Source organism: Leuresthes tenuis, unplaced genomic scaffold, assembly GCF_036924035.1.
Source record: "Leuresthes tenuis unplaced genomic scaffold, fLeuTen1.0.hap1 SCAF_15, whole genome shotgun sequence".
NCBI lineage: Eukaryota > Metazoa > Chordata > Actinopteri > Atheriniformes > Atherinopsidae > Leuresthes > Leuresthes tenuis.
In genome coordinates this window covers 3,385,151-3,405,590 of record NW_027325369.1, presented here as the reverse complement: position 1 = coordinate 3,405,590, position 20,440 = coordinate 3,385,151, and the positions used below count along the sequence as shown (strand labels likewise).

Below are 20,440 nucleotides of genomic sequence, written 5' to 3'. Positions count from 1 at the left end.
AGAGACAACGGGCTGTTATTTGGATATAAAACCAGAATGAAGAAAAAATAAGAAATATTAGGGAGACATCTTTTATATACATAGGAAGTTGAGCAGGACTCGTTTTACGCTAGCGAGTTAACCATCTTGTCAATAGTCAATCAATATTTTTTTATATATGAAACAGAAAACCAGTGTAATCCGGGTATATTTTCTCTTTTCCGTTTAAATGGCATCTTGCACCATTTCCGGGGGAATTTCCTTGCATTTCCTAGCAACGCTCCTTGGCAACGAAGTGGAGGAAGCGCGCTCTCTTTGGCGGACTGTCATCGATAACAACATGGAGTCTCAAGAGGTAATTCTACTTTAATCTTGACATAAAGAAACAAAACTGCCGTTTTTTTGGTGCACTTTAACGTTATTCCTATCCCTGAAATCGGGGATAAAGTTAAATTAGCGTTGTGCGGTGTTAGTAGCTAACTGCTAACCACTTTGCTAGTATGTGAGCTAATCAACGCTTCGCAACATTTCCTTGAAATTAAATACCACTCGGAGAAAAATATTGCTTGTCCACTGATAGTGATGGCATCCGCACGGTTGACTTGTGACCACTTCATTGCAATTTAACGATACTTATTAAATGAACGGGGCCATGTCTCCAGCCTAGCTAACATTAACCTGTTGGCATTCAGTTAGCATTTACTTTTTGCTCTGCTTATCAAGTGATCTGTCAGTTATGAATCAGATGACGAAATTAACCGGGGCTCCCCAAAGGCCAAACTGCAGGTTCAACAGTAACAACAATAGCTGATTTGTCTTACATGACAAAGAGCAGCAAAATAGACAATACTTAATATACAATAAATAATTTAAAATATTAGGAATGTGTACTGCGCTAAAATGGCCTTTCTGTACAATAACGGTATTACTTGTAATCAAATTGTTTGGAATTACGTCAGTCACCATTGTGGATAACCAGGCAAGACCGCTTTATTTACGTAACACAATATATTTGTTCATTTTGTTGGATGGTATGTTGTCCCAGGAGTGACTGCAATGAAATGGGCTATCTTTTTATGTCCAGGACCATTTTATATAGTACTATTATACTACTACTGCAGCGACTGTTTATGCATTTGGCAGATGCATTTATCCAAAGCCACTTACACTGGTAGGCAGGTAGGGTAAGAGAGTCTTGCCTGAGGACCCCCACTGGATTCATGCAGGGGATTTGAATCCAGGTCACCCACATGAAAGGTGGCTCTCTTACCACTACACTCCATTATGACTTATGGCATTGAGAGTGAACAGTTAACAGTGTTCCCTCATAACCCTGTCTTGTCTGACCATTTTTTAATAACTTTTGAATTTACATTACTTGACTACACGGTTTCTGAGAAGAATTCTACATATAGAAGGTGTCTGTCAGAGAATGCTGTAACCAGATTTAAAGAGTTGATTTCATCATCCTTTTCTTCACTGCCATGTGCTGATATGACACAGGATGGCTACCTAAATTTTACTCCAGTAGAACTTGACTCTCTTGTTGACAGCACTATAGCTTCAATGCGTACAACACTGGACAATGTTGCCCCTCTGAAAAGGAAGGTAATCAGTCAGAAGAGGTTGGCTCCTTGGTATAATTCACAGCTGCGTGCGTTAAAGCAGACTGCAAGAAAGCTGGAGAGACAGTGGCGTTCCTCTAATTTAGAAGAGTCTCAATTAGTCTGGAAAGATAGTTTAATAACGTATAAGAAAGCACTTCGTAAAGCTAGAACTGCGTATTATTCATTATTGATAGAAGAGAATAAGAATAATCCCAGGTTTCTTTTCAGCACTGTTGCCAGGCTGACAAAGAGTCCGAGCTCTGTTGAGCCATGTATTCCTTTAACTCTCAGCAGTGATGATTTCATGAGATTCTTCATCAATAAAATTGTTTCTATCAGAGAGAAGATTAATGGAATCCTTCCCATTATTATCACTGATGTATCATCAAGTAGAGCAGCTTTAGAAGTATCTTTCGAACCTGAATTGTATTTAGACAGCTTCTGTCCAGTTGATCTTTCTGAGCTAACAACAGCAATAGTCTCTTCTAAACCATCAACTTGTATGTTAGACCCAATCCCAACCAGACTGTTCAAGGAGGTTTTCCCCTTAATTGACACTTCCATATTGGATTTGATCAATCGGTCTTTGTTGACAGGATATGTACCTCAGACTTTTAAGGTTGCTGTAATTAAACCTTTACTTAAAAAACCTACTCTTGATTCAGAAGTGTTGGCTAATTATCGACCTATATCCAATCTCCCTTTTTTGTCCAAAGTTCTTGAAAAAATAGTTGCAGTTCAACTTTGTGATCATTTACATAGAAATAATCTGTTTGAAGAGTTTCAGTCAGGATTCAGAGTGCATCATAGCACAGAAACAGCACTGGTGAAAGTTACCAATGATCTCCTGTTAGCCTCTGATAGCGGACTTGTTTCTGTGCTTGTCCTGTTGGATCTCAGTGCTGCATTTGATACGATCGATCACAGCATTCTGTTACAGAGACTTGAACATGTTATTGGGATTAAAGGAACTGCATTAGGCTGGTTTAAGTCATATTTATCTGATAGATTCCAGTTTGTTCTTGTAAATGAGGAATCTTCCTCACACGTTGGAGTAAGTCATGGAGTTCCTCAGGGTTCTGTGCTTGGACCGATTCTTTTTACTTTATACATGCTTCCATTAGGTAACATTATCAGACAGCATGGCATAAATTTCCATTGTTATGCTGATGATACTCAGCTGTACTTATCTATGAAACCAGATGAAACCTACAGGTTGGTCAGGCTACAAGCCTGTCTTAAAGACATAAAGACCTGGATGACTCAGAACTGTCTGCTTTTAAATTCAGACAAAACTGAAGTTGTTCTCTTTGGACCTGAGCGCTTCAGGGAGAAATTGTCTAGTTATATAGTTACTCTAGATGGTATTTCCTTGGCTTCTAGTTCTACAGTGAGGAACCTTGGAGTTATTTTTGACCAGAATTTATCATTTGACGCACATATAAAACTGGTTTCTAGGACTGCCTTCTTTCACCTTCGTAATATTGCTAAAATCAGGAACATCCTGTCTCAGGGTGATGCAGAGAAACTAGTTCATGCATTTGTTACTTCAAGATTGGACTACTGTAATTCCTTATTATTGGGCTGTCCCACATATTCTCTGAAAAGCCTCCAGCTGATCCAAAATGCTGCAGCCAGAGTTCTGATGAGTACTAACAGGAGAGATCATGTTTCTCCAGTTTTAGCTTCTCTTCATTGGCTCCCTGTTAAATTCAGAATAGAATTTAAGATTCTTCTTCTGACATATAAAGTTCTTAATGACCGAGCTCCATCATATCTTAAAGATTTAATTGTAAGATATTTTCCTAACAGAGCACTTCGCTCCCAAACTGCAGGTTTACTTGTTGTTCCCAGAGTTTCTAAAAGTAGAATGGGAGGTAGAGCCTTCAGTTATCAGGCCCCTCTCTTGTGGAATAAGCTGCCAGTAAATGTCCGGGAAGCAGACACCCTTTCCACTTTTAAGATTAGGCTTAAAACTTTTCTTTTCGATAAAGCTTACAGTTAGGGATGGTTCAGGTAATCCTGAAACATCCCATAGTTAAGCTGCTATAGGCTTAGACTGCTGGGGGACCTCATCTGTCACACCTTTCCTCACTTTGCTCTCTTTTTCCCCCCGTTTAATTTCAAAATTGATTTTATGTACATGTGACATTATTGTGGTTATTAACCTATGTTTCCCTGTTCCAACAGATATCCTTTGAATGGCGTTATGGTGTTTTTCCCCCCTCTTTTCCCTCTTTTCTGTCTTCTCAAACCCCAGCTGGTCGAGGCGGATGGCCACCCTTCCTGAGTCTGGTTCTGCCAGAGGTTTCTTCCTGTTAAAAGGGAGTCGTTCCTTTCCACAGTTGCCACAGGCACGCTCAGGACGGGAGATTGGACTGAAGACACATTTCGGTGCAATCTGTTGGTTTCCTTAGCTAGGATATTAATTTTTTGAATTAGCTCTATATGAATTAATTGGATTATGATTACAATGAATTGAATTCCAATTGGCTTGAATTGGACTATATTACTTAAGTGCCTTGAGATGACAATTGTTGTAATCTGGCGCTATATAAATAAAATTGAATTGAATTGAATTGAATTATAATGTTAATAATGTAGTAACACAGTGTTACAAGTACATACCTTTTAAAGCACAAATATCTTTTAATTTTGTAAGAATATTAAGACTTATTTTTCAAAGAATGCATCTAAACACAACAGGTAGTATCACGGTCAATAATGCAGCTATCTTGATAAGACATGCAAACACTTGATTAAAGAGGATGCACTTAAAACGAAGTATTGGCAGGAGACAGGAATGACCTCCTGTGGTGTGTCTTGTCACTACAGCACTGCACAGTTTCTTGCTGGAGGTACAGCAGTTTGTGGAGGGTCGTGAGACATTTTTAAGGACAGCATATGCAGCATGTTTCTCTCCATGTTTCTTATTCTATTGCACTTTCAGGCTTGATGAAACGTGTCGGAGGTTAACTTATTGCTACTTTGTTTGGTGACTCTGCTTCCAGAGAGTGGCGGCATCTTCTCATATGCTAGCTGATGAAGATGTCGGTCAGTCTGCTGGAGAAACGTCCACAAATCCAAAAGGAGCACAGAGTCCAGATCAGAGGCAGTCCAGACAGGAAACGGATGGCTGGGAGCTTCAGCAGCCTGGGGAAAATCCTTTGCAGCTTGGTATGGGGACAGAATGAAACAGTGAATGTAAATGGCTAATAAATAGTTAGTTATGTATTTATTTTCAAGGGGCATAAGATGACGCATAAGAAACATGATTTTTGTCTCAGAGAATAGATAGTAGTCTTTATTTCAGTGATGGCTTGCATACTACAGCCAGTTGTGCCTTTGGTTCCTATGAATAACATTCAGAATTTTGTGTTTCGTCAGCATTTCAGGACAGTAACCTGTCTCCTGCTCTTTCACTGTTGCCTTTAACATCTGGAGTGGAACACAACTTCAGTGAATATTCTTTGTTCCAGCAAAGTGATACAGAATTTGCCCCTTTAAGGTAACAAAATGAAACTCATCTTAAATGTTCTCTTCTACCTCTGATTTGGGTGGTAAGCCAAGGTGATAAGCGGAAGGATGATCATTTGTTTACTTTTTTAAAGGGCATATCCTGATGTTTCCATGGCATCAGAGAGGTTCCACTTTCCACCCCAGGACTGCACCACTTACCCCTCTGAGTGTGGTTCACTGTCCCAGTATCCTCTGGCCCAGGCAACCATCCTCTCTGAGGAAGGTGCTGTCAGCTGCTGCTCTCTATCACAGCACAGTTTATCACCAGGGAGCCAAGGCAAAGATCAAATGGATCATCCCCCTTTGACTGCCACTACTGATGACGGACAGAGATTACAGTCCATAGAAGGGAAACGTAGCAGAGAGAATGACTCAGAGGCACTGGCTAACCGTACAGTCAAGCTTGTTGGTGAGGCTGCTGAAGATGAGACTTTCTTTCTGAGAAAAGATATTCCTGCCCAGCATCTTCTGAAGCTCTTACAAAAAGAAGTTGGCATGCAAAGCATTACTAGCAGTGCTGTTTCCTCTGCCTCTGAGACCTCTGTGAACACTGCATCTTCTAGGGTTGAGTGTAAAAGCCCCAAAGTTAGCAAACGTATTACTGACCAAAGCACAGGTAAAAGAGAAGGCCCTCCAGGTGAGGCCAGTCTTCCCCAGAAGACAATGCAACCTGACAGAGACTCAAGCCCTGACCAGTCAGGTGCACCGTCATCTGAGGCCGGAAACATTACCATGGGTTCTCGCAGCACTCAGCCTGACGATAGCAGTGAAGCATTACATCGAGAGCTGCTGTCTGAAGTGGAGAGACTCAGCAACCTTGAAGCTGGATCAAAAAACAAGCCACCACCAGGTCAGTCTGTCACACCAGCTCTCAAAGAGGTGTCAGTAGGCAAGCCAAATGTGGTCCAAGCAAATTTGGGTGGTGTGCCGTGGACAGGACCATTTTCAGCAGGTGTTGAACACATTCAAAGAGAGCAAGACCTATGGTCATCGGGGAACCAAACAGGGATTGATGGGTCTTACCTGGGTTTCCTCCCACAGTCTCAATCCACCCCAGGGGTTTTCACGGCCCCACCCAAATCCAGTGTCAAGGCTAAATTAGGACAACTTTCAGCCATAGAATCGAATAAAGAGAACTCGTACCAATCAAGCACAGCAGCTGCTTCACAACCAGCTGTCCCCTTGGCTGATACCTGTCTCCCAGAGACAGCCAGTCAGTGCCAAGCAGAGGCTCCGCAGACTTCTGCAGAAGTCCATTCCCTTCCAAGTCTCAACTACATGGAGAAAGTAGATGCTTGGAGGGCAAATCAGAGTTCAGGGAAGACTCCATTATTTGATAGCCTGACACCGAAAGGATTTTCTGGCATGTCCCCTAAAAAGAAAACTTTTGGTACAACATCTGACACCCTGGATCTTATCCTCACTCAGCATTCCAGGAGTGTACACCAGTCTCCTGTTTCAGGTGCTGCCAACCAAAATATCGCATCTGGCTCTTCTTCTTCAAGAAGAGGGGAGGCAGTGGGCAGTGCTCCCAGTGATAAGGGGAACAGGGGGTCTGCAGCACCACCCTGTGCCTCATCATTTGGAAGGTCACAGTCACACTCCTCCCTTAGTACAGTTGTTATGTCCATCAGCAAACATCAGCAGACTGATATGCCTCTCGAAGAAGAAGAGAATAAGAGTCAGGAGGGGGCTCCTCATCATCCCAGCACCACAGCTAAACCCTCGCCTGTTGCAAACCTCAGCCACTTCAGTGATGTGTCACTCGATCAAGATTTGACACTTTCAAGTTCCCAAGACAGTTACAGTGGAATTCAAGTAGGGCCTTCTTTTGGAGCCTCTTCTGTTGTCAGTCTGGAGCTGGATAATTATGCCCCTTACTGGCCTTCAAAACAGTCATCACCACCACCTTTTTCAAGACCTCGAGAGCTCAACATTGATGAACGAATTCCGGTAATTCCTCTCTGACAATTCTGGTCTGATGTCTCTAAAATAAATGCATTACCCATTTCTTATTGTTCCAATGCAGTTTAGTTTCATATAAGTCATATTTAAAGTTTCCTGATAAGTTGTGTATTTATCTTTCTTGCAGTTGTATCTCCGCAACCTGGGTATAGATCAGTCTCTTTCTGCGATCCTGACACCTTTTGCACCCAGAGGGCCAATTAGAGAGCCTGAATTCTCTCCTACTGATCTCTGCACCATTAAAGGATCTACTGGAACCCCTACGAAGAGCACTCAACCCTCTGAGGGTATTGAACTCTAAACTGGCCTTTAAAACAGAAAGTGCACCTCATACTTAAAGGGCACTTTTCTTTTCTTTTTTTGTGAGCATTACACATTTGGTTTTGTCTTTTTTATCAGTTGGGGATATTTGACTCGAGAAACAAGGAAACATATCATCTGATAAACAAAAAATGATAACATCAAATCATTTTTGTAGCCGCCAAAAAAGTCAAGGTTGATCTGGGATGTTGTGATGGAGAGTCTGTAAAGATGTGGGTACACAAGTCCCACATTTCTTGTTGTCTCTTCTCATTATCAGCGTTCTGTTGTGACTTCATCCAGAAATAAGCGGCTATTTTAAGCTCTGTTGTCCACTTAGAATTGGCTGAGAACAAAGCTGACTTTTCTTAATTTATATCATTGTTTCTTTCTCTGTCAGTCACTTGTGGTGATGTTTGGTCTGATCGGGGGAGGCAGGGGGCAAAGAGGGTCTGAAGGTCTGCTGCACCTAACTAAACCCCTGTGCCTCTTTTCCCTACGCTTATGATTTTAAAAATAGTCTATAATAAATGCACGCTTCAGCAGAAATGCAGAGAAAATGGCTGGTTCAAACATAAATGTGGCGAAATTTTAAGATACTCGCTGTTGCATCTGAATGCACTGCTTTGAATACATGAACACACATAAGCCACTAGAGATTGCAGCACATTGTTTGTAAGTTTAAAGCTGTGTTCTTATTTCATAATTTACCTCATTATTCTCAAAATAAGAACATTGACCAAGTGTCGTCATTTACAGTTTTGCTTCTCTTCACTTAAAAGGTTAGTGGATCAGACATTTAGCAAACTTTTGTTTATAGGTAAATGTACATTTATCACCCATAATTGATAAATGTGGTTAATTTGAACATGTTTCATTTTCAGGAGGCAGTCCCCATAAAGGAAATTTCTCCAGGTCCAGCATTCTGTCAGCTGATTCCAGTATATCTGTACCGTTTAGCCTGGACAGTCTCAGTCCAGCTGTACCGTTCCCGGTGCAGCCCAGAGTGAGAGCATCTCCATCAGATACAGAAGCCACCCAGACTGTGGGCGTGGCACCCTCCTCCCAGCCTGGTGAAGGTGCCCATTCCTCCATACTTCAGCCCATACAGCAACAGCAGGACAGAGGGCCGGACATCAACCAGCTCACAGACAGGTGTGGCTCTGACGCCCTGTTTGTTATGAAGGCGAGGCGTGCGGAGAGAAACTCTGAGTCATCTTTGCAAAGCAGCCATAGTGTGGAACAGTGTGCAGAAGATTCTTTTGTTAGCACCAAGACCTTGTTGGAGATCCGTAAAGTACTTTCTCATGCTGGGAACTTGGTATCTACTGGGTCTTCTGCAGAATCACATCTCCTCTCTGATGAAGACTTATTCCACTCACTGCCGACAAAAACAAGCAGGCTCCATGAGCCCTCAGTCCCCTCGCCCTCCACAGCTGGAGACCCCAGAAATCACTCCTCGTTGCTCTGGTCCTCTTCAGACTCTGTGCTTACCTCAGAGAAACTGAGGCAAAGCTCTGTTGGTCGGGAGAGTAGGACCTCATCTTGGCAACCTAATTATCCATCCACACAAGCTCTTGTAACAGCACCTGCTGCTGTAACATCCAAAATACAGGAAGAAAACACTGCTGATCGTGCCATTGTTCTTTCCAAATCAGCCCGGCGGACGGAGCCTGAAGGCTGCAGCGCCGCACCTCTCGATAAAGTTCCGACACAGCTGCCAGTGGTCAAGCCTTCACCAGCTGCGAGTACACAGCAGCTCACCTCTACTTCTGCAGACAGAGGTGGGCTCCCGGAGGAGGGAGAAAAGCTTACACTCGGAGATCCTGCACAGAGTCGTACCTCCTCCGCCATCTTTGAGGACACTGATCAGGGAGTGATGAGCGATGGGAGCAGTGAGAGCTCACTGGCTGTCAGAGTGGCCAAGTTACTGCAGAGTGAATCTCCATCCACCATGGTGTCGAGCACACCCAGCTTAACGGACCAGGAGGAGACAAAGGCCAGAGGTAAAGAGATGTCTCTTTCACTGTGATACACAGCTTCTGACTCAGTTAGCTATCAGATAGATGGGAGTTTCAGCTTTCACGCATCTCACATTAATATTCCGTTCTGATGTTTCAGAGTGGATCAAGCTGAAGATATCAGGGCAGCAGTGTGAGCCTCTGGAGTTGGACACAGAGGATAGAAGGCGAATTGAAGAGATCAAGAAAGAGCTGCTGTTAAGGAACCCTATAAAGGTAATCCTCTCAAGAAGACTTCTTAATTACTACATCTTACATGCTGCAGCAGGGAACCAGAATTAAACAATTTTCTGCAGTTGAATTGTGACCAAGAAAGCATTTATGACAAAGTATTATCAATGAATGCCTACGTTTTTCTTTTAAATGTTGTAACAATTTAAATATTCTCTATGTTTTCCATTTGGATGTCAGCCTCCCATCTCTGGACAGTGTAGGTCTCATGCTCGAGGTAACTGGTGTGTTGCAGGCATGGTGTGTCAATAAATGCAAGTTAGGGAAAAAAAAGATACCTTCCCAGTTATGACTCCAGTGCAATTTTGCTGACCAAAGCATTTTCTTTGGGTCTTGGTGTTGAATGAACGAGCACCCGGACATACTTTTCCAGCTCTTCTTTCACAGATGTGGGTTTTTTTTTTCTTCTTCCAGAGCCAGGGAAGCACAGACACAGAGTGCAGCGCAGCGTCCATTGTTAGAGTCCATAGCCAACACGACCCACCTCAGTCTGTTGAGGCGTGTTCTGCTCTCAGTGACGCTAACACCCAGCGAGGCGTCAGTGTCAACCACCCTGTCGCCATCACACAGCTACAGGATGCTCTTCACCCCGATCTGGAGGCTCGAGTGTGTGAGATTGCCGCCCGAGAAGGAGTAACACTCCCTTCAAAAAAACCTCAGGCTCTCACAGTTATCACCGATGCCACCTGCAGATGCTCTGCCTCCGCCTCACCTTCCACTTCCTCTGCACCCCCCCTCATCCCAGCCTCAGAACCATTCCACCTGACAGAGCTTTCCACAGGAACAATCAGACCCACTGTGGCCAAGACACAAACTCTCTCATCCCTCCTGGATGGAGAGGAAAGGGCTGCATTGACACTGACACCAACCAGAGAACCACCGTCTGTGTATGAACCAAGTAATATTTTCCGTTCAAGTAATAGGAAGGAGGAGCAGAAGAGCCAGGACACAGGTGGAGGTCAGTGTGAAGAGCCTCCCCCACCCTTACAAGGTTCAGATAAAGAAGATACGATCATCAAAACTGACAGCTCAGAGTCTGTCAGTCATCATGAGACCTTATCTGTCCAGACCAGATCTGTTTCAGGTGTTGGACCTGGACCTTATCAGGCCTCAGGTCCATCCACTGTTGGATCCCCTGCCAGGACAGGCCATGTCTCCCATGTCCATGTCACTCAGTCCCCCAAAAGTACAGATGACACCGGTACCTCTGCTGTCCACTCACAGCTGCTACGCAAAGACTTTGTCTCCCTCAGAGACTCCTCTTCAGCTGCCAGCAGTCCAGACGAAGGTGTCGGCTCGTCCAGTCCACCAGAGTGGCACGACACCAGAGGACACGTAAGACGGCGGGCGCCTGAAAGATCCGACACCTCCACCATGTTTAAAACTACTGTGCCTCTAGGAAAGACGACTGTCACAACCACACAGGCCGTTACATCACATCACAGGTCTTACGTGTCACCAAGACCCTTTATGGCTCAAACACCAGGTAAACTCTGAAAGAAGCATACTTGCATATATATATAATTGTAACTCTATTTGACCAAAGACTTTTCTTTAGAGTTCGATACTTTTCTAGTACAGTGTAAGATAAAAAAGTGCTTTTAGAAGGAAATAATATCAACATAGTTTCCTTGTAAATGTATCACTAATGGAGTTTTTTATTGTGTCAATCTTCCCACCACAGTCCCTGTGCTGCTGCCTTACAAACCTTGTGGCAGCGAGGAGCTCTTCTACGTCCCTCAGAGGGAAGCCATCTCCTCGACAGAAGCATCCGACACCACCATGGAGAGCTCCCACACAGGTACGGAATGAAGCAGTCGCAGAGATAGCAGCCTCTGTGCTAAAGAGCTAAACAGCTCTGACTCCTTTCTCCACCAGTGTGTACAGTAGTTAGATTTTTGTGTCCCTCATATTTTTTGCAATAGGCGATTTAGGTAATTTATTTGACAAATATTTGCATCTTGATATTTTTTAAGACAGGAGTTTTTGCCCACACAAACGTTTCAAATCCAAAGTGCTTGAACTGCACGTGTGTGTGTTTGTCTGTAGACTCTCAGTATTCTATATCTCTGGTTGATCTTAAGAAAAAGAAGTGGATTTTCAGTTGAATCTGTGATGAGAGAATGAAAATCCACTCCCATTTGGCCTGTCGCTGTGTGGGAGGCAGCTGGTCCTTTGTAACATACACCAGGCAGCACATTAATTATCCATGTTCAGGGGCAGAGTGAAACAAAGGCAGAGCTGGGGCCCCGGTAAAGAGACGGAGGGAGAGCGGACTTGAGCCTCCGTGTCACTTTACTGGCTGAAGATATTTTGCTTTCTCTTTCCAGCAGTATTTGTTTTTCTCTCCCTCTGAATGAGGAGAGTCTTGTAGCTTAATCGAAACGCCGCTCTACTCTGTTAAATTGTTACCAGGCTCAGACGACGCCGTGCCTCCGCGTTTTAGCAGCGAGGTCCTCGGGCATCAGGACCCGGGGTTGGACCGCGGAGTCGCATTCAGGCACACAGAGGGCATCTACAGCAAGAGGCTGAAAACTCCCACCTTTAAAATGCAAGAACCTGTGCACAGAGGTGAGCAGCACGCGCTTTTACGCTTACTAGCTGTTGTGCTAAGTGCTTTATTGAAACGTGCACCTTAAGTGTGGGCTTTTGTTTCCAGAGTTCTTTATAATGTGTGTGTGGTTTTGATCCATTAATGTCTGTTATCTCCACGTAGATTCCTCTGCAGCAGCAGAGAGAGACTCAACAGCCGCGAGCCAAACTCCAGAATTGTCCCAAGCGCCTTCACTGAGCAACCGAAAAGTCTCCATGAGAGACCAGGGGACCAGCCCCGTCCAGTTCCCCAGTAAAGAGCAAACTGAGCCAAGTTGGGAGAGATTTCAACCAGTCCATGTAGAAGTGGTCCAAACATCTGTCCTTCACACACGGGGGGAGCGAGACCAGGAGAGAACCAGTCTTCCTCAGCCGACTCCCCAGCAGAGCAGCGGCACCCTCGACCAGCTGTGGCAGAAGTTCTGCGATCAGTGGACTGTAGAGGAATCCCGTCCAACCGTTGAGAGAGAGACTTCGCTGCTGGAGCGTCTAGAGCGCCTGTCTCGTCTTATTCACAACACGAGGTCTGCACAGGAAGAGGATTATCACCCGGAGCAGAAGCTGGTAAGGACACCGAGGAGGAAAGAAAGGAAAAAGGCTTATGAACGCAGTGCTGTCACAGACCCCGAAGATCCCACCCAAACGAGGCTTTGGGCCGAGGACACTGTGAACGACGTCAGTGTCTCCCTCTCCTCCAGCTCCTCCCAGAGCCAACACCTCCCACCGGCAGACAAAGATCAGTCAGAGAACCTGTCATCCGTGTCAATGTCCACCGTCGACACAGCGCGGCTGATCCGAGCTTTCGGTGCCCACAAAGTCCAGAGCCTGAAGAGCAGCTCCAGCCTCAGTAAACTGTATGACACCATCGGCAAGCAGAAAGAGGAGAGGGAACGGTGGAGAGGAAGAAACAAAGACCCTCCTCATATCCCCACAGCAGACACCCCTGCCACTGATGAATCAGTATGTACATCTGGAGGTTTCTGTCCTCATTCGCTCTCTTAGGGGAGATTTTAATTACAGACATTCAAAAGTAGTCATTCAAAAATGTTTTTACTGATAAAATCATTCATCTGTATCGCAGACCCTAAGACTCTAAGCTTGTGAGTTTTTAAGAAACTAATCGGATCAGATGGATTAATTAGAGCTTGTCCTCAGGTTTCTCCTGATTCCGCTTCATCAGCCAGCACATACTCCCTGCCATCACACCACGGACCATCCAGGACTCTGGCTGCCAAGAAGGCCGTTAAACTCGTCAACAAAAGCATCCAGGCAGGTCAGTCGAGCAGACCATGCGCACGGATTTTCTTATTCCTCTGAGTTCTTTTGAATAAAAGCTAATCGACTGTTTGTTAAATTGATTCTGTGTTTCCTTCGTCCTCAGCAGACAGAAGAAAACACATGAAATGTCACGATTCAGAAAATCTTTGTTCATTTTCAGTTTCCAGATGAATTCTTTCCTACATGTGGGAATTTGTTACACTCATTGATAGTTTGACATAGTTCCAGAGTTACTTGAGAGTGTAAAAAAATTAAGCAAATTCTTTAAGAGTCCAGTTTACATAAATCAACTATTTATGTATTTTTTTTCTCATTTTCTTGCTTCAGGTGACTTCGAGATTGTTCGGAATGGGACCCGACGACACACCAGAGATGTTGGAATCACATTCCCATCACCAGGTGGAACCGGGCGTTTTGGGCAGATCTCCTCGTCTTCATCCAGCACCATGAGAGGAAGAGAAGGATGGGGGGGGGGGGCTCCTAAATCTCAGGGCATCCTAAAGCAGGGAAAGAACAAGAAGAGCCCCTCAAAGCCTTTTCCTGAAGGTGCTTCAGCAGTTCCTTTAAAGGGGAACTCCGGTATTTTTAAACCCAGACCTTATTTCTGGCATGAAACTCACTGAGAACAGTTTGGTGAAAGTCAGCGTCCTTCAGAAGATATTTAGAAAACTCTCAATCCATATAACGGAGTGAACGGGGCTTAGACGATGCAGCCTCTAAATAAGGCATAATCTGTCTTTATTTCACCAATACTTTAAGAAGAATGAATGAATGAACGTGTGCTATAGCTCTGTTAGCTCATAGCTGCTGTTATGTGGCTACTTGCAGCTATAGGAGAGCTAACGGAGGGATTTCTACACAGGCACTCTACTGGGACCACTTCATCCACACGCCCCCCTGCAGCACAGTTTATTCACTCCATGCTCTGTGACAGTCGACTAACTTACCACGGACTTTGCAACTGCTAGTTTTGTGCAACATGGCAGGATATTTATCAAATTTTGACAAGTGAAAGACGACTTTGAGTAAGATGGACGTTCTTACCGGAGTGAATGAGTTGTGCTGCAGGGGGGCGTGTGGATGAAGTGGTCCCAGTAGAGATGTGTGTAGAATTCCCTCCGTTAGCTCTCCTATAGCTGCAAGTAGCCACATAACAGCAGCTATGAGCTAACAGAGCTATAGCACACGTTCATTAATTCATTCTTCTTAAAGTATTGGTGAAATAAAGACAGATAATGCCTTGTTTAGAGGCTGCATTGTTTAAGCCCCGTTCACTCCGTTATATGGATATACGCCGATCGCGAGTTATCTAAATATCTTCCGAAGGACGCCGACTTTCGTCAAACTGTTCTCGGTGAGTAGATGAACGTATTTCATGCCAGAAATAAGGTCTAGGTTTAAAAGTATGGGAGTTCACCTTTAACGGTCCAGTTAAGGCCGAATATAAGCAAATGCTTGGTGTATTTGTTTCCTTCCAGGCGTTTCGTGGTTCATATCTGCTGACGGCCTGAAGTCAGAGGCGAGGAAGGAGAACCGGCCAGAGCAGCCGTCTGCTCGGAGGCCCGACAGTGCTTGGTTTGAACCGTACAGCAGAGCCGGTCCTTGGAGAGAGCCGCTCAGACAGAGACAAGTCCACGAGGAAAGAAGCAAACAGTCCACTTTTAAACATCAAGCTGAACCGGATCCAGATCACAGAACCAAAACACTGTCCTCTGCACGTGTTTCACTGCAGGTTAGCTTACTCTCATCTTCAGAAATAAAATAAAATCAAAACATTGTCACAAAAGGTACAGGTGATTCATATGAATGTTATCAGACGTACAGGCAGGAAATGACCTGACATACGGTGATTATTTTTACCATCGTGAGACCTGCAGAAAGATAACAGAGAATGATGCCCTTTCTGAGATTTTACTGTCATCCCCTTTTATGGTTTAATAGAATTATTCTGCTCTCCTAAAATCCTGCAGGAGGCGCTGGAGATGCGTCGGCCAGAGTTTATCTCCCAGTCCCGGCAGAGGATGAGGCGCCTGGCTTTGCAGGTGGAGCAGAGGAAGCTCCAAGCCGTCTTCAGCCAAGAGAGAGGCGTACCGTTCAACCTGTCAGAGGGGCCGGCGAGGCTGCCGAAGCCTGCAGGTATCCGACACCAGAGAAGAAGAGAGCCGCACATGTACACGCAGCGTCGGACCAGAGGGGACGATGCTCGCAGCCGTTCGGTTCTTAGTTTACCGAGCTCATGATCCACAAGCTCTCCTCATACAGTTTACATCTGAAATGAAATAAATTCTTTTCCCTTTGTGAAGGCACTGCTCTGCTGAGAAGGGCCGTTCCCAAGAAGGAGATGATCCAGAGGTCCAAACAGTAAGCCTTTAAAATGTCTTATTTCTTTTACTTTACACATTTCACTCAAGGCAGAGCTCGCTATTTTAACGTCATGTAATACCAAAAGTGCTTTTATTATATTGTTCCAATTAAAAATAAAACGCTAATATTGGTGTTTGAGTTTCCAGTATTTTTTCTTCGGTTTGATTGTTCTCATTTGGTTATTAAAGGGGTTATCGAGCATTCACAGTAAGCCGAAATACACGTTGGATACAGTCATTACAGAGTATAAAAACAGTGTTTTATTTAATTACAGCTGTAATAAGAATAATAATGTGTGTGTTCGCTGTTCCAGAATATACGAGAATCTACCAGAGGTGCAAAGGAAGCGAGAGGAGGAGAGAAGGAAAGCTGCGTATCGATCTTACAGACTCAACGCCCAGCTCTACAATACGGTACAAGACTATTTTCAATCACACGATCAGTGGAATTCAGCGAGTGTTCAGAACGAGCGACAGCTGGTTTTATATTAAAGCTAAAGCAAAGCTCTCTGTGGCTCTCGGTTTATCCAGCAGGTCAAAGATGCTAACGCGTCCTATCATGTTTTTTCTTTGCGTCTTTCAGAGAATCCGAAACCGTGTCCTGGGCAGGAGATCAGCCTGGCAGTGATCAAACACACACGTTTGGGTTTTTTACCGTAGATATCAATCAGTTATTTTTACAATTCTGAAACTGAACAAATCTACACATTTTCATCAAAAATGAGCTTTTTAAAAAAAATTGATCTCAGCCAAACTTTGCTCTGTGATTATGTTCTTCAGTAGCAGCATCACTGACATTTTTTAGACATTTGAGCATGAAAATGTGTTTTGATATTAAAATAAACAAACTTTCTGCAGCTTTTAAAAAATGCTTTGCTTTTATCTGGTGCTTGGTCTCGAGACAATAACTGCCAACAAAGACACAGTGGCTTTAAATACTTTATTGATCGCTGACAGGTTTTGCGACAGCAGGAAACCACACGAGGAAAAAGTAAGACAAGCTGCAGGTTCACAGCCAGAAAACACAGTCGGTACATAAGAAGTGTCTGCTTTTTTCCCTTTTTTAACTACTCTTATATACATGCGCTTAAGTTAATAAATAAAACTTCAAGTTAATCGCAGTGCTGTGTAAACATAAATGGCCTTCAAAACAGTCAAATACAATGCTTTGTAAGGATTCATAAACTAAAAGCTGTTAAGATGGATCCTGGCAGACGTGAAGAGAAAACAAAGCTTCTTTGGCAAAGACTTCGGAGGAAACCAATCAGAACTTAGCCAGTGACTGATCTCTGCGGGTTTAAGGCTCGGACTGAGTTAAAGGCTACAGAATCTGAGCAGAACAGGCGTTGCAGTTGTGTCTGGACATTAGTCATTCAGTAACATCCTCGGTACTGACTGATGTGCCATTTACACAAGTACACAACACGCACCTCCACTGTAATAAATAATAAATAGTTTAAGCCATTTGACTCAGAGTGCAGTCGGGTTGTGTTTAAATAAAAACTTCCACATGTTCCACAGTGAATCCACCGAGCTTTTCTTGTTTTAACACCCGCAGCGATTACTAAACCCCTCCGGTTGTTTAGCAAGGTCTCAAAAACAAGACCTTCGCCTGTGGATCGTCACGACAGCACAAATCCTAATTCAACACACTGGATGCTCTTCAGTTTCTTCTCTTTGTTAAATCCCATTAATCAAAGTAACGTCACATAATCCTTCTTCCCTTTGGACGAGCCGAGTTGAAAAAGTGAGCATATAACACTGATACGCTTTATGAAAAGGGGCAACACGGGGTCGTGGTTCTTCATGTTCTGTGCAGTTTAACAGAGAAACATGAAGCAACATTAACGGGTTGGCCTGTTTTAAGCCACACTGATGAATTCGACAGGGTTGATGCAACAGTGCAGCGAGCATGCAGCTACCATCACTTACTGTTTAAATCACCTCATCCACTCTATAGTTTACAGAGTGCAGGATCTTAGGGGTCTGGTGAGGAACTAAAAGCTTAAAAGCTACATCTTAGTCCCTATAAAATTGTGCTGTATGCAATGGGACACCAAACACGCTCATTTCCATGGTTTTACAGTCATTTTGCCAAAAGAACTGGTGTGATTAAATTCTTTAGCTGTTAATCTAGTATTTTAATCATTCTGATGAATGAATTTAAAATATGAATTTTATAAATACTCCCGACATAATAAACTCCCGGTTGCCAATAAATTGCCCTTCGATCGACTAACCAGTTCAGATACTTAACTTCAGCTCTTTGGCATCCCTGTTCAAAGTGGCTGATTGTGAGAGAAAGCGGTGTCAGAGCAGATGCAGGTGCTACGTGTTCAGACTCCAAGTGGTGTTAAGATTACCAGTGATTGATTTCTAACTACAGAGTTGCTTTCGATTCAAAGATGCATTTCCAGATTGCGATCTCCCACCACAGTTGAAATACCTTCAGGTTCAACCCGTTTCTCCCAGGAGAAGACGCAAAGCTGATGACGGGGGGAGGGGGGAGCAGGTGTGGCAGTAGGACAGGTTGAGTTTAGGTCTGCAGCAGACTGTGAACTCTCTGCAGCTGACAGTGGGACAGGACGAGGCGGTGGACCTGTTCCTGACCGCGGGGGCACGGCACCATGACCCGGCCTACCAGCACTGTGTCGCCGTGTTTTTCCTCCTTCGCCTGAACACAGAAAACTTTAGAGGTTAGAACTGCAGAGATTAATAAATGCAGTGAGTCACTCCTTTCTCCTTTCTGAAAAAAGGGAAAGTGGCAACTGAGCTGAGTTTTACATTTGCAATAAAGACTTTTCAATGCTTTTTATACAAAGAGAAGGCAAAAAAAGGCTTGATTTAACTACTCATACCTTAACAAATGAGGTTGAGGGAAAAGTTGCAAAGTCAGATGTGACTCGAGCTCCAGGTTGCTGGTTGACAACGTGCTCTGCTACTTCGTCCTGACAGAAAAGGTGCAGATGGAAGTGATGGACAACGCTAAGGTGAGTGCCTCGGTGGCAGCGACACAAACGTGTCTTTGTTTAAACTTTATTTTATTTCTGTATGCTTTGCAGCCTTGTTGTGTGCGATGTTGGTACCTTCAGTCTGTCCAGAGTGTCTCTCAGGGACTGGAGTCGGGCTGTCTGTTCCAGGAGCTGAGCACTCGGTGTCACTGCAGGATTTAAAAAAGAAACTTCTCTGTCAAACCTGTTGTTGCCAGGCAACAATATCACCATAGAGTAGGTGGGGGTTGGGAAAAGCTCTGCTAACAAATCTGATAGTTCGAGCCCTTTGTAAAAATCGAAAGGCTCTGAGAAATCTTCTTTTAGCTAAACAGCAATGGAGCACGGGAAGGATTTCAGTGCAGAAGCACTTCAGGTCGTATCGCTCAAGCTTTTCACACCTGGCGATTTGCCAGTGATGTCCACCACCTTGACGTTGGCACTCGTCTGTAGCAAAGTCTCCAGGAGCTGGTCGGTCTTGCGGTAGAGGGCGCTCGAGAGCACTTCAGGACGTCCTTCCTTGGAGGGCAGTTTGGTCACATGGAGCGGAGGCAGAGAGGCGAGCTGAGCACGCATCTTCTCCGCCTGCAAGAGGAAGAAACAACTGATACATTTTTTGTATTTCTTTGCAATGAGAAAACAAAAGACGCAGCTGAACCAATTCAGGGTCATCGTGAAGTAAAATTTGAAAGATGGTGCTGGCTCTCACCTTCAGCCTGTTGTTTTCATTTTTCAGGTGTTTGATGCAGAGTCTTTGAGCTTCAATCTGCTGAGTCAGCAGAGGAGAGTCGATCACCTGGAGGCCAGAACTTGAGCCGACTCCGGAAATCATGTTGGCTGTGGACGAGAAAGGGTGCACCTCGTCAGCACCTGACGGGACCACAGTTTTATTTAAGCTAACTTCAGGCCAGAGCTGACATGTAAACAAACAGCAAAAGCCGTTGGTTTCCTTGAGCACTTTGGCACATTCCAGCAACTTTCTTAGTTATTGAAATCAGATATATCATTTAACACTGGCAGGCACTATTCTACTGCATGACTATCGTGTTTTTCCTTTTTTTGGCTGAGAACACGTTTAGCATTACAAGCAATCATTGTTCAGTTTTCTCCTCTGCTGCGTAAATGTTTGGACTAAAGTGTGAAACTGAAACAACTCGATGTTGGATGGTGGCAGAAGCCTGTAACTGACTCACATACTGAGCATTGTCACTTAATATTGAGCCCATGCAAGAAGGAGATGATGCCATGAATACGGCTTTAATGACAGGGTTTCTGCAGGTTTAAACGACCTTTCAACTCCCTCTAAAGCCTTTTTGGATACAACAGAATGGTGTTTTTCATGATGTTTCATGGCCTGCAGACACCCTGAATAAAACATGCAGCATGCAGGATCACAGCAAATGTCACTACAACCAGGCAGATACCTTTTTGTTCCTCTGTAGAATGCGAATGTACATTAGGAGAGATGAAAAGAAACTGCTTGTTAAAAGGAGGAATTAGACTCAATAGTTGGAGTTAAAATGCTGATAAATAACTTGACAAAAGGTGTGAGGTTGTGCTATTCGTTAGAATATTAATTTGCCACCAGACTAAAC

At 44.1% G+C, this 20,440-nt stretch overlaps 2 protein-coding genes across 11 annotated transcripts in view; one reads left to right on the top strand and one right to left on the bottom strand.

Annotated features, from left to right (window-relative positions):
• Nucleotides 1–166: 166 nt before the first annotated feature.
• On the top strand, nt 167–17,342 carry alms1 (ALMS1 centrosome and basal body associated protein). Its single transcript, XM_072365825.1, has 18 exons — nt 167–334; nt 4,598–4,763; nt 4,974–5,094; nt 5,198–7,058; nt 7,198–7,357; nt 8,255–9,376; nt 9,492–9,607; nt 10,037–11,108; nt 11,307–11,423; nt 12,038–12,193; nt 12,339–13,174; nt 13,370–13,487; nt 13,820–14,038; nt 14,971–15,224; nt 15,463–15,628; nt 15,796–15,853; nt 16,170–16,269; nt 16,439–17,342. Exons 1-18 carry the CDS (start codon nt 209–211, stop codon nt 16,481–16,483), a joined length of 6,813 nt encoding a protein of 2,270 aa, XP_072221926.1. The 5' UTR covers nt 167–208; the 3' UTR covers nt 16,484–17,342.
• dctn1b (dynactin 1b) overlaps nt 16,782–20,440 on the bottom strand; it is a 33,817-nt gene continuing 30,158 nt past the window's right edge. For 9 of the 10 annotated variants that reach the window (XM_072365833.1, XM_072365826.1, XM_072365827.1 and 6 more), the window contains 6 exons: nt 20,270–20,281; nt 19,555–19,682; nt 19,247–19,430; nt 18,942–19,015; nt 18,714–18,803; nt 16,782–18,529 (listed from right to left, as the gene is read on the bottom strand). In XM_072365833.1, coding sequence (XP_072221934.1) covers nt 18,392–18,529; nt 18,714–18,803; nt 18,942–19,015; nt 19,247–19,430; nt 19,555–19,682; nt 20,270–20,281 — 626 coding nt within the window. In that variant the 3' untranslated portion in view covers nt 16,782–18,391. The remainder of the gene's footprint in view (nt 18,530–18,713; nt 18,804–18,941; nt 19,016–19,246; nt 19,431–19,554; nt 19,683–20,269; nt 20,282–20,440) is intronic. The other variant, XM_072365828.1, reaches the window with a different exon arrangement.

Excerpts from the sequence above, each read along its gene's own strand:
- alms1 (XM_072365825.1), top strand. The coding sequence starts at position 209 with ATGGCATCTTGCACCATTTCCGGGGGAATTTCCTTGCATTTCCTAGCA. Across the intron at positions 9,377-9,491 it reads GGAGGAGACAAAGGCCAGAG|AGTGGATCAAGCTGAAGATA; the intron begins GTAAAGAGATGT and ends CTGATGTTTCAG. Across the intron at positions 12,194-12,338 it reads GCAAGAACCTGTGCACAGAG|ATTCCTCTGCAGCAGCAGAG; the intron begins GTGAGCAGCACG and ends ATCTCCACGTAG.